The following is a 14,352-nucleotide window of genomic DNA, read 5'->3' as shown; positions in this document are numbered from 1 at the left end:
TCAACCTGGGAAATATTACTTACTCAGGAGTTGGAAATGGTTTAAGCATGTCTTTCTCATCAAACACGGTAGCATACTTTTCCAGAAAATGGTGAATAAGTGCAAAAGTTTCTTCCTGAAGGTCAACACAAAATGGGCGATGCCATGAAATGACTTGCCTGGAAAATATAAGTTTCCTCAATCAGCATGTCAAAAAGATGCATAACAGAAGATAACAACACTTTTAAAAAATTAAAAAAAGCTACTGCAATTTGAAAAACATTCCATTAGATATACTGAATTCTAGAAGCAAATTAACATCTCTGTGGATGGAAACAGAAAACTGTTAAAACATTTTGGTTATGCTGCCCAGTTCTATGGTCTGAATCATGGGTAGAACTCCTCAAATTGCTCCATCTTGGCACACCTCACAAAACAACTCAATATGCCTGTCTATTTCCACTGCAATAGATACAGAGTTTCCCCTGCTAATCCTGCAGAACTAACACTACTGTGATAAAGGAGAGGCAGAAACTCTGCTCATTTTCTACGTTAATGTTGTCAGTGGACTGAATTTTTCAACATATAATTTAAGAGGTCCTTCTATTAAATATTTTCAGCAGGTTAAAATGGTTTTTGAAACTAGAACTCAAATTGGATACATACAGTTGTACTCTAGCAATAAATAAAATGCTTAAACTGACATGCAGCTACCAATATGCCACTAACCTTCTCCTTCTGTTTTAATGAACATTCTGCAGTGAAATTTTTCCATCAAGATTAGTATCCCATTGTCTAAAAGTGGTGGGGATGTCGTGCCTCTGGCGTGAAGCGTCATGTCTTTGGACCCGATGATCTTTGACTACTTCTAACTAACTCCCTCTGCACACTATGTTCGGACAGTCATATTGTATTTGCCTTGTTCAGTGTTTACGCAACTATTCATTCAACTGCAAAAGTGCGTTATTAGCGATCTATGACTCGTAATATCCACAGTGGTGACCCCCAACATCATCATCATGTGTTTAGGAATTATTTTGTGCTTCTTTTCTTCACTAACAGACTTCATGTACAGGTCCACAGAGTCTTTGGACCAATGGATCTACCAATGTCATTTTGTGCCAGTGCCTTGCACCCTATTAACTGTGCTCGCATTTTTACTAGTGTTCCTAATGTACGTTTGGTTAAAACAGAACAATTACCTGGCCCCAGTCATACCGGTGGCCACTTAACCATAACCGGCCCAACATGGCCACCATCAAATGCTACTATGCAGCAATGGCTGTTACACGGACAGTGCACGCCACTTAGTGACATTGTAAACAATAATCGTGTGAAGGACGTTGTGTTTCATCCCTCAGCTAAGCAGTCACCTTCAGTTTGGTCTGATGAGCCGATGACATTCGAGAACTTTAATTCGAATGTTCGTGCACACGAAGTTGCACATTCTTACATGCCTCGCGTCATTACACCTAAGGACTTGGTTCGCATTGGTGGATCATCCACTGAGGCACTTCCTTGGGTCTTACTCGGCATCCACTCCGCCCACAAGGAGGAGCTGAATGCTTCGCTGGCATAGGTCTTATATGGAGAACCACTTGCCCTGCCAGCTGAATTTGTCAAGGACACACCACCGACCGACGCCATCGACCTTCCTGCCCTTGTAGAATGAGTGCGTGCACACGTCGCCCAACTTCACCCACCCCTGCCTTGCACTCATTCCATGCCGCCAATGCTTGTACACAAAGACCTGGCATTGTGCAAATTCATCATGCTATGAGACAACTTCATACGTACGGCCCTGCAACCTCCTTCTTCCATTCTGCAACGTGTCTTACGCCATGGAGTGAATACTATCGTGATACTACTCAATGGACGACCGAATACAGTTTCAGTTAAGCAATTAAAACCTGCATGGTCTCTCTCCGAGCCACGTTACAACGCACCAGCCAGCCTGCCATCACCGACACCTTGCCCACTCACGTGACCTTGAATGACTCTCCACTGCCCACACAGCAGCCCAACGCACATGACCCTGTCTGCGCAGCTTCCGAGGCGTCCACTTCGTACACTGGATGCCGTCGTCATCTGCCACGCTAGCACCATGATTTTGTGTTGAAGTGAACTGGCTTCTCCCCGCCGTGCTCTGCACTGCCGGAGGGGTGTGGGGGTGTGGCTCTGTGGCGCCTCTGGGGTGAAGTGTCATGTCTTTGGACCCGATGATCTTTGGCTCTACTTCTATCTAGCTCCCTCTGTGTTCTATGTTCGGACAGCCACACTGTATTCTCCTTGTTCAGTGTTTAAATAACATTCAACTGCAAAAGTGTGTTATTACTGATCTATGACTCGTAATACCCACAAGGACAACAATACTATGAAGACACCCTTAGAAAAGTTGAGTGGTCACAATCTACACAGCTTATAGAGAGAAGGAAACAAGACGGCAATGAGTTGACAAAAAGGAATAAATGAAATAAATTGGCTAACTTAACAAACTGATGATTATGTGGTAACATGTAAATCTTAGTGTCTACAGTGAGTGACGTACAAAATGGGATTCAGAACGGTGAAAATAAGAACAATGCATTATGTAGTCATACATATATAAACAAAAGCAAAACGAGGATAATGGAATGTAGTCGAATTAAGTCAGGTGATGCTGAGGGAATTAGGTTAGGAAATGAGACACTTAAAGTAGTAAAGGAGTTTTGCTATTTGGGGAGTAAAATAACTGATGATGGTCGAAGTAGAGAGGATATAAGATGTAGACTGGCAATGGCAAGGAAAGCGTTTCTGAAGAAGAGAAATTTGTTAACATCGAGTATAGATTTAAGTGTCAGGAAGTCATTTCTGAAAGTATTTGTATGGAGCGTAGCCATGTATGGAAGTGAAACATGGACGATAAATAGTTTGGACAAGAAGAGAATAGGAGCTTTCGAAATGTGGTGCTACAGAAGAATGCTGAAGATTAGATGGGTAGATCACATAACTAATGAGGAGGTATTTAATAGGATTGGGGAGAAAAGAAGTTTGTGGCACAACTTGACCAGAAGAAGGGATCGGTTGGTAGGACATGTTCTGAGGCATCAAGGGATCACCAATTTAGTATTGGAGGGCAGCGTGGAGGGTAAAAATCGTAGGGGGAGACCAAGAGATGAATACACTAAGCAGATTCAGAAGGATGTAGGTTGCAGTAGGTACTGGGAGATGAAGAAGCTTGCACAGGATAGAGTAGCATGGAGAGCTACATCAAACCAGTCTCAGGACTGAAGACCACAACAACAACAACAACATATATAAACGGAAAGCTTATTTCTCAAAAAGATATTTGCATTAAAGTGAAGTCATTAAACAAGGGGAAGTGGATCAGTTGCTGGATCAATTGCTCAAGAAGACGAAATTGAATCAATAATGAAAAGAATGACAGCAGAAAATGCTTAAAAGTTAACTACGGAAATCATGGATATTCAAATAGTGTCTGTAGATTCCTTCTGTCAATAAGCATACCGTACTTCACGCCAGGTTGTTCTGTTCCATACACACCACTTTCAAATTAATAACGATAAAAAATATGCCACAGCTGTGCGGTGTTTGGGTGTCTATGTGGTTGCACGTGTGAATGTGTGTACTTTTACTAGAGAAAGAGCAAGAGCTCAAAAGCTAGTGTAAATGCTGTTTTCTGTTGCATATTTCTATGTGCAACACATCAGTCAGCTATAGGTAAGTAATTCTTTTTCATTTATTTTACATAGTAGACCAGTAAGTAAAATATAAAAAATCAGAGTTCTGTGATAATAACTAAGTTTCTGACCGTGATTTTACAAATTTTTTGTATTTACATGAATAAAATTGAAATATACATTGTTGTCATTCTCGTGTCTTACAAAAAAAATCAGTAATTAACAGACCTGTCTGTAGGTAAAGCTGTCCAGAACACACTGTGGCTTGTTCCAGCTGAAATCTGATGCACAGGAACATTGTCAAGTCCAAGAACACGTCCTGGTCGAGAAAGTGGTGAGGATGTATGACCTTGTCCACACTGACCCATACTGTTGTTGCCCCAAGCATAAACCTCACAATCATGTGTGAGTGCCAACACGTGGGAATCACCTGCTGCAACATCCACTACACGAAGTTGTGCAAGGTCTTCAACCAGCTGTGGTCGCAGGGCTGTCACGGTCTCTCCTGATCGACAACCTAAACACGTTCCAAAACCCCACGTGTAAATCTGCAAATAAGAACAAATATTCAATTTCAATTTTTCTTTCATTTTTCACTTTCTGCCTCCAGCATTTTCACTGTTCTTATTCTTGAGTAAATATTTTCTTCCTTTGTCACACTACTGAAGTTATGACTGTCTTTAAGGTCACTGTTCACTATATACTTTTTGTTTTATTTTATTTTTCTCCTCTAGTATGTTTTCTTCCTTCCACTGCCTAAAGGGATAGATTATTTTTTGTCCATGCTGAGCAGATTACTGAAAGCTTCTCCTCTTTTATATAATTTCTCTTAGAATTAAAAAAAAAAGTTACTCTAAGTGAGAAGAAAAACACTTAAAATACCAACAGCAGCAATGCTACATTAATTGCGAAAGCATATGAAAGATGCAATGTCAACTAAACAAACAGAATTAGTAAAAGCTTGCTAAAATATTCTCAGGTATTGTACAGTAGCAGTATTTCTAACAGCTTTAGTGATGTTCCTTGGTTTAACAGGTTTAACACATGCCAGTTGGGCCATAGTGACTGCTGCAATCCCCCATAAGTGAAACTTTTTTGACTTCTTAGTGTGGCTTGTGCTTATACGATGAAGGAGAAAAGCAGATTACCATCTGCTTCAGAAATTCTGTCATTGATGTCGAAACCATCACTGTCAATTCTGGAAATGGATTCTTCAAGCAGCCCCAGAATTTCTTCATCAGTCAACTGTTCCCCACCCCACTACAAACTTTTGTGATCAGAACAACTACAGAAGCACATTAATGTACAGGAACTGATCACATGTTTAATATGTTTTTCAAGTCGCATAATTCATTTTGGAAGCGGTTCTCTGAACCTCTGAAAGAGTGAATGACAAACTCCAAGCTATCACTGCTCAGAAACATTGTACCATAAAGCAACAATCAAGAAAGCCATGCTCAGAAATTCTTCAAGTGCCGACTGTTAGGGTCACTATGCATCCATAATTTCTACGGGCAACATCTGGAATGTATTAACATCTCTGCCTTGCAAAATGTGTATCTATTCAACAATGCACACCCAACGTGTCCTCCATCATACTACCACTTCCTCCTGCTGTCAATGTTCCCTCACAATTAACTGTTTTCTTCATTCAAAGAACTAAAAATTACCATTGTTTCACAGTAATATTTTTGTGAACTTCAGTACGAAGATGGATATGGATGAAGCCATGTGAGAGGGGAAGGTACTGCTAAGCGTCTTTTATGAATCTATGACACAAAAATAAGTCCCTTTTTTGTCATTGGAGTGTTTTTACAAGTTGAATTATAGCTCATCAGTATATTGTTACGGCTAGTGATCTCTCACCAAACAGCACAAATAAACAAGTCTTTGGTGATCATGAAACTGAAATGGTTGTATTGAGCATTGTCTTCTATCAAGCATTAAAACAAATGTCTATTTTGATTTACGGAGTTTATGATACAACTTCCAGTTTCGTATGCTTACCTCAACTAATAACCAACTATTTACATGGTGGACAACTTTCAGAAGAAAAAAACATTTTTGCTGTAAATTACATTATCACGAACTAAAATAAATTTAATTGTAGGGGCATGCAAGTAATGACAAAGATTTACTGAAAATTAAGCTACCAAATCAGGTCAATAAGTCATATTCAAGTTAGTGTATGGCTGCACATGGAGGTAATATCATACATGGGCAGATGATGTTACAATAACATCCAAAGTTATAAACATGGTTTTATATTTATGCTTTGGCATACATGACTAATGACAGCTCAGTTCAGTGGAAAATACAAGGAATAAGGGAAATTCCTACATTAAAAATAAGCTATTGTAAAATAAATGAGAATTCATATGAGGCACATGTAGAAAAAAAAAGTGCACAAAAAATGATGAAATAAATCACACCACACAAAGAGAAAATCAGTATTGTGATAGTGGATAATTCAAAACAGAAATCATTTGCCAACAGCTGATTGATGAGATATGCGCACAGACATCTGTAAGAGTTCAAAAAATCGGACTAGCTTCTGAACAACCAACTGTTTTTTTACTAGTCTATGCAAGCACATACACTCTCAAATAACCCATACACCTACATCAGCACTGCTTTTATTGGCTTGATGAGGCCTATACTGTCAGTCAACTGACGTGTTAGCGTTGGCATTATAAGTGACTCAGATATAGTTCCAAAATGATGGAGCACAGCAATCAGTTGTCCTTTCCTTTCAGGTTTTATTAAAGCAATTTAGATTTTGGCTAGTGCCTAGCCATTATGAGAGTTAAAAAATACAAGAAATACTTAGTCAGGTGGTAGTAAGAAAAGTTACAACTCGTGGCGTAACCTATATCGCTTATACATTAGATTACATACCACTATTTCATAGTTTCAGTACATGTCCTAGTACTTCAGCCACCTGCTGTTTGGACTTCTGTCACAGTTCATTCAAGACTACTGTATAATGAGGGTAGGCTTTGCGGAGAAGACATCAGTTGGCTGTATGGCCCCCCTATATGAACTACACAATGCACAACACTCATAGAAAAGCAGGTATGGTCTCTATTTAAAAAAACTTCAAATTTGCATAGGAATAACAAAAAATAAAATACAAGTAAAGTTATTTACATTGCCTTCTGACTTGCTGCCACATTGAACAGTGAACACAGAAGATATAAAAGAATTCCAGTTTCACTCCTCGTGAGCCAGTTGTTTTGTTATTCTTTAAAACACTTAGGAAACATCAGATTGGTAAAAATAATTTTAAAAACATTTACAAAAAACAATGTTTTTTAACTTTTGTACTATTTTTCTCTTTATTTAATTGTCACAATGAGGTATATTGGTTTCTCTTATTCACTGAATATATCACAGATTCACAAAATGTCAGCAAGATGGATAGTTGGTATGACTCGCCATTTCATTACAGATGTAGAGAGTACTAATCTCTGTTCCACTTCAAATCGATTTTAATTATATGTACAATAAAACAAGTGTGCTGAATTTGTGTTATTAACAAGGTACATGCATCTAAACTAATGTAACATGGAAAAAGTTCTGTAGGTTCAATGTTATAACAATCATACTCATACAGCAATATGTTAATGAATGCAACAGATTGGCAAGACAGCAGGAGGTATTTTGTACTCCCTGGGTCACATACTTCACTGCCTACCAGTAAGCAGCCCTCAAACAATTCCCAAAATTGCGCACTCTTCACAATGATCTGATCATTAATCTCAGGTTGCAACTAACATTTTGTGATGGCAGAAGATCTGTAGCTATTTTATGAGGTCGAAGGACCTGTCCTTCTCACCCTTATGCAGCAACTTCACATTAGATGCCAAAGTCGGCAACTTATGTTTTGTTGTAAGTAGGTAAGGAGCCGTTCTTGATTTCTCTATGGCATCTTTGTCCAATGTGATGTGTTCTCCAAGCCTCATATCCAGCCTCCTTCCCGTTTAGCCACCGTAATAGGCTCCACTGTCCAGCAAACAATTTTATAAACTCCAGAAGCATGAAACAGATTCTTTGCATCTAAAGTATGTTGTAATAACATCCTAAGTGAAGACAGTTGCATTCCTTGTACTCATTTTTCCATAGTAACATAACCTAACATGCTTAGTATTTTCTTTAGAGACCATATTATTGTAAGGGGTCATATTATTTTTGTATTTATTAACTATGTTCATATATGTCCTATCTACAGATTCATGTGGATGGTTATTCACTTTTGCAATGTGCCTGATTATTGCCATTTTATCATCACGTTCGTCTTTTGACAACGGAATTTTGAACACCCGATAGATAGCAAACTTGAAAAATTCCTTCTTATGTTGAACTGGGTGCTTTGACGTAAAATCCACAATACTGTCGTTACAAGCTACTTTGCGAAAGATACCAAATGTGTGCCTGCCATTTTCATTCTGAATTGATAGATCTGTAAAAGTACCAGATCTACTTGTTTCAATCTCACATGTAAATTTAATCGTTTGATGCAAGCTATTAGAAATGGATACTATAGAGTTGATGACATCACATTTACCCTTTATTGACAGTAGTGTATCATCTACACTGCCCACCATGAGTTTGGAAACCCCATATTACAATGGAGCAATATGGAGGTGATCTATGTGAGTTATTGATTAAAATATGGAATAGCAAGCTCAAATAACGGTTAATAATTACACGTACAGTATTGTACACTTAATTATTGTACATATACATACATATTGGAACCTAGTAGTATTGCTACGATTGATGTAAACCAATGTTACCTGCCAAAGCAGTTCTACTAAACATGCCAGGTTGTGCAAGTAGACTGCATGTCTATGTAGAGGTACGATGTTTACATTTCTGTTCACTTGTAGTTGCATTTGCATAAAGGTATAGCACGCCACAAAAGTAATTGAACATGGCCCCAAAGTGCCAGATTCCTTATGAATCACGGGTAATGATAATCACTTTGAAACAAGAAGGCAATAGTGTCCAACAAACAGCAAAGAAACTGGTGATTTCCATCAGCGGAGTTGTCAAAACCATACACCTGCATTGAGAAACAGGCTCCCATGGAGATCGTCCTTGCTCAGGAGCACCCAGGAAAATATCAGAATGCCAGGAAAAGTATTTGGTAGTGGACGGTAAATGTAACAGATTAAAAACTGTCAGTGAATTGACTGCTGAACTGAATGCAATGAGGGATACACCGGTGAGTGAGTCAACAGTGAGACGATGCCTCCAAGGTTATGTAGCAACAAGGAAACCAATGTTGCGCCCTGTTAACAAGAAGAAAAGGCTTAAGTGGGCTAAGACACACCAACATTGAACAGCAGAGGATTGGGAAAGAGTCTTATTCACCGATGAATCCAAGTTTGAAATATTTTGAAGTAAATGTCGTCAATTTGTACTCCGTTTACCCCCATAAAAGCTTGAATCCTCATTGTATAATTTCAACTGTAAAGCATGGAGGGGGTTCTGTGATGGTATGGGGATCCTTTGGAGGGAATAAAGTCAGAGATTTGGTAAAAACAGATGGAAAAATGAACCAAAAGGATTGTCATGCCATTCTCCAGAGACATGCTAAGACATCTGGTTTGCATCTGATTATGAAAGGGTTTGTCTTGCAGCAAGACAATGACCCGAAATATACGACTGTGTCAAAACTATGTGAAGTCTGTAGAGGTTTGTAAAATATTGAAAAACATGGAGTGGCCACCCCAGTCCCCTGATTGTAGCCCAATCGAGCTGCTATGGGATGAATTGGACAGGAGGATCCGAAAATCGGAAATCATGAGTGGGTCACAATTGTGGAAGGTCCTGCAGCAAGAATGGAGATTAATTCCAACTGAAACCTTGGCAAAACTGACGCAGTGCATGCCAAGGGTGAGCATGGAAGTAATGAAAGCAAAGGGTGGCTATTTTGAGGAATCGAAAATTTAATTGTTGCATCTTCCTGTGCATTATTTGAGCTTAATAAACATTTGGAAAACAACAAAATGCATTTTTATACAGTATTCCCATTCCATTGTCTATAATTACTAGGTGTTTCCAAACTTATGGAGGGTAGTGTACATACCTAAAGTAGTGTAAATTTTGTGTGCCCATGATAGATTTTCAGAAAAGAATCTGCTTTCTAAGTAATTAATTTATATATCAGCAAATTTTCCACTTATTGAGCCCCCCATACTAAGACATTAAATTTAAAGTAATTAAATTTCAAAATAATGGTAAATAGCCGCATGAATTCTTATACTTCCATATTAGAAAGCTTGTTTTGTCCCATTAAATTATGCTGAATTACCTGCACAGATTGGCAATAGATATATTTCTGTATAAGTTGATGATATCCAGAGAAACAAATTTGATTTCATCAGTTATTAGTGTATTTCTAATTTTATTGATAAGTTTGAAACTATTTTTAATACATAATTGGTTGTGGAATTTATAGTGGGTTTTAAGAAAGCGCAGGCATTTTCCAGCTACTTTATAGAAAGGACTGCTCCTACCATCCAACACAGGACATATCGGATAGCCGTCTCTGTGCACCTTTATTTGTGCCCTAAGTGTGGGTGCCGGGGGTTCATCACTTTTAGCCTTCATAGCTCCTTTGGTGATATTATCTCACTGCAGGTTTTTAAATGAATAAGCAATTTCTACTGAGCTTCGGACATTACACCATTATCGATTTTCTTAATATTATTACCTTCATATAATTTTAGAGTTTTAGCAACATAGATATCTTTTGCAACAGTCACAATAGTTCCCCCTTTTGTCTGCCCTAGTTACTACGGCATCAACTTTAGAAAGCATATAATTAATACTTTCAATAACCCTCTTGTCCTTTATAGAATTGGGGACAGGTTTATTGGTCTCTTATTCTGACCGAGTTTTGGCACTTTCAGTGAATCAACAGCATACTTAGCATGGACTACTGTGTCTTTTATGGCCCTGCAAACCATTTTCCTGTATACTTTATGCTTCATACCCTTACAAAGCATTTCCATTTACCTCTGATAAAAAAAAAAAAAAAAAAAAAAAAAAAGAAAGTTAATCAAATTCAGCACTCTTGAGAAGAAGTCAAACTTGATACACAACCATCAGTAATCACTGTTGCCTTATTTTCCAACCTCACAATCTTATAATGATGTCTTTGTTTTACTTTATGCACCACGTTATCCATTGTGTTCCTAATTATCCTCCTAACCTTGTACAAAAACGAATCTCCTGTGCCTTATCTTTCCAATCTCCCACCACCTCCCAAATTTCCACTGTCCGGCCACAGACGAGCATTCCCCTTGTAACTCAGTACCACTCAGAACAGGAGCAACTGAATTACATTTTCCACCAAGGTTTTAACTACCTCTCCTTGTGCCCTGAGATGAGATACGCCATGCCTACTATCCTTCCCACCCCTCCCACAGTGGTATTCTGCCGTCCACTGAACCAACACAATATACTCATCCATCCCTACACAACTCCTTCTCCCAACCTCTTACCTCATGGCTCATACCCCAGTAACAGACCTAGATGCATGCGTGTCCCATACATCCTCCCAGCAACACCTACTCCAGTCTGGTCACAAACATCACCTATCCCATCAAAGTCAGGTCCACCTGAAACCAGTCATGTGATCTACAAGCTGTGCTGCAACCAATGTGCTACATTCTATGCAGGCATGACAGCCAACAAGCTGTCTGTCCGCATGAATGACCACCGAAAAACTGTGGCCAAGAAACAAGTTGACCACCCTGCTACTGAGCATGCTGTCAAACATGACATCCTTCATTTCGATGACTGCTTCACAGCCCGTGCCATATGGATCCTTCCCACCAACACCAGCTTTTCTGAATTCCTTGCAATACATCCTACATTCCTGTAACCCTCTAGGCCTCAACCTTTGTTAGTCACTGTCCTCACCCACACACACCCTTCCTTTTTCCCATTCCAGCAATATACAACTCTTATTCAGTCATCACATCAAGTCTTTTTACTTCTCTTCTTTTCCACTACCCTCCTCCCACCTCTCCCCTGCTCACCATCTAACTTGCACCACTTCACTGTCCGCCACCCCTACCCTACTATCCTTTCCCCTCCTCACCCCAGCCTCCTCCTTACCCTCACCCAGTAGCCACTCCCATCATGCACTGGTGCTGCTGCTCACAGTGTGGTTTTATTTGCTTGAGACTGCATTTGTGTGTCAGAGTTGCATCTGTGTAGGTTTGTTTGTGTGTGTGTGTGTGTGTGTGTGTGAGATCTGTTTTATGAAGGCCTTACTGACCAAATCTTTATTTGTGAGTCTTTTTGCTGTGCCTACCTGCAATTCATCATCTCCACTACATGGTGAGTAGCAACTTCCCTTTTCATAATATTGTTACATTCCATTCTGGATTTCCCAGTGTTTGATTCGTTATTAACAACAGCAATTCATTGTGTTGGTATTAATATATTTTTAACTAAAATCTATTTGAAGTGGCACAAAGATTAGTGTTCTTTAGATCCGTAATGAAATGGCAGATCACACGAACTACCCATCTTGTTGACATTTTACGCCATCTATGAAGTATTCAGTAAGTAAGAGGAACCACATACCTCATTCAGATGATTAAATAAAGAGAAAATTGGTACAACAGATTAGTGAAAAATATTTAAATCAAATCAGTTCTAACAGTCACAGCATACAGCATGTGCATCCTTGTCTTTTGTATATATTTTTAATTTTTTTGCCAATCTGCTGTTTCCAATGTGTTTTAAAGAATATAAAACCAATTGGCTCACTAGGAGTGAACCTGGCTCACAAGGAGTGAACCTGGCATTTTTTACATCTTCTATGTTTACTGTTAATGATGGCAGTAAGTCAGAAAGCAATGTAAATAATTTTACTTGTATTGTATTTTGTGTTATTCCAATGAAAATTTGAAGCTTTTTAGCAGAGACCATAACTGCTTTTCTATGGGTGTTACATATTATGTAGTTCATATGGAGAACGTGCCATACAGCCAACCAAGGTGTTCTCCACAAAGCCTACCTTCATTATACAGTAGTCTTGAAAGAACCTCGACAGAAGTCCAAACAAAAGGGGACTAACGCACTAGGACATGTATTGAAACTACGAAATAGTGGTGAGTAATCTAACGTATAAGCAATATAGGTTATGCCACGAGTTGTAACTTTTTATACTCCCACCTGACTATGTACTTCATGTATTTTTTAGCACTGATAGTGGCTAGGCACTAGCCGAAATGTAGATTTGCTTTAATAAAACCTGAAAGGAAAGGATGACTAATTCCTGTGTTCCATCACTTTGAAAGTCATATCACAGTTATTGAGTGCATCCACACCCCTAATGGAAGGTAACTTGATAGAGAGAGATATAGTTACTAGACCTCAAAAATATCTTACATGGTAGCGAGGGTGGAATTTAATTCATCTCTGTGAATGGATTATAAGAAAGTTATAACATTTTTCTCAGTTGCACTTATCATTACTCATAACACAGGTACCTGGTGAAACTCTGAAGATGGCAGCTAGTACCATCTCCACTATACTGTCCTGATTTCTTCTTCAAAATCAACAGTGGCTCCATGAAGTTTCATAAATCAACTCTTAGAGTTATGCACCCAAATGCTGTTTCTGGAATTTGTACAACCTGGATTTTATCCAACATTCTAAATGGGTGTCATACATTGAAATTATGTTGGCTACGGTTTTTTTTTTTTTTAGAAAATGTGTGTTAACTTTGCTGTGTAGAGCGTTACATACTTATTTCAACATTCAGTACAGCAAAGTTAAAACGCATTCTCTAAAATATATTTATGCTGTACACCTTAAAAAAAATAGGCTTTGTTTATATTGGTCTTCAAGCACAATTTACATAAATTTTACTTTGAAGTATTTGCTCATTATCAAAAAAATTCATAACACATGTACGGGATTTGTGGAAGAACAATTTTAAAAACTGTCAATCAAGAGAATGACTATAGGTTCTTTAGTAAAAGTGTGCAGTAGTATTAATTTCCACAACAGTAAAGTTCAAAAAGCATCAATTTCAAGACTGACCTGTCCACTAGCTGTCAATGCAAGAGAGAATTGGCTGCCAGCAGCAACTTTGCGAATGCACATTCCCTGCAGTGCTTCAATGATACGCGGACGAGGCACTTTCTGTGTGTCACCATGCCCCAACTTTCCATTTTCTGCTGAACCAAAGGACCACACTGTACGCCCATCAGCTGACAGCACAATTGTGTGAGCACTACCACAAGCCACCTGTCCAACACCAGTCAGATCTCTCACTAAGGTAGGGACACTGCGACCATTGTAGTCACCATGACCTGTGAACAACCGTGACAAAATATGATATAACATTTCACATTTATTTGCAAATACAGTTTTATTCTTATGAAATTGAAGAAACAAAACAAAACCATTTATGAGAACCAAACTCTGTGGAACATACACAAACCTGTTACAACAGGAGGCAGAACAAACAGGTTCAATATTTTTGAGTGCTCACCCACCAATATTGTTTGGGCTACTCAAACATGTCTGTACAAAATTTTTTTGTGATTGAAGCACTGTAACTAATGCCAACATGAACACAAATGTTTGCTGATGTCACACTGACATCACCTCAGCTTTTCAGTATGAGCATGTGTGTCAATTGTTTATTTGTTAC

General features: G+C 38.6%; 1 protein-coding gene across 1 annotated transcript in view; it reads right to left on the bottom strand.

Annotated features, from left to right (window-relative positions):
- The window catches only part of LOC124621816 (probable E3 ubiquitin-protein ligase HERC1), a 766,600-nt gene that overhangs the window by 665,557 nt on the left and 86,691 nt on the right, over window positions 1–14,352 (bottom strand). Inside the window, exons 8-10 of the mRNA XM_047147255.1 lie at window positions 13,737–14,008; window positions 3,888–4,207; window positions 24–158 (exon numbers count right to left, since the gene is read on the bottom strand). Coding sequence (XP_047003211.1) covers window positions 24–158; window positions 3,888–4,207; window positions 13,737–14,008 — 727 coding nt within the window. The remainder of the gene's footprint in view (window positions 1–23; window positions 159–3,887; window positions 4,208–13,736; window positions 14,009–14,352) is intronic.

Source organism: Schistocerca americana, chromosome 7, assembly GCF_021461395.2.
Source record: "Schistocerca americana isolate TAMUIC-IGC-003095 chromosome 7, iqSchAmer2.1, whole genome shotgun sequence".
In the NCBI taxonomy this organism is placed as follows: domain Eukaryota; kingdom Metazoa; phylum Arthropoda; class Insecta; order Orthoptera; family Acrididae; genus Schistocerca; species Schistocerca americana.
This window is presented reverse-complemented; position numbering and strand designations above follow the sequence as displayed.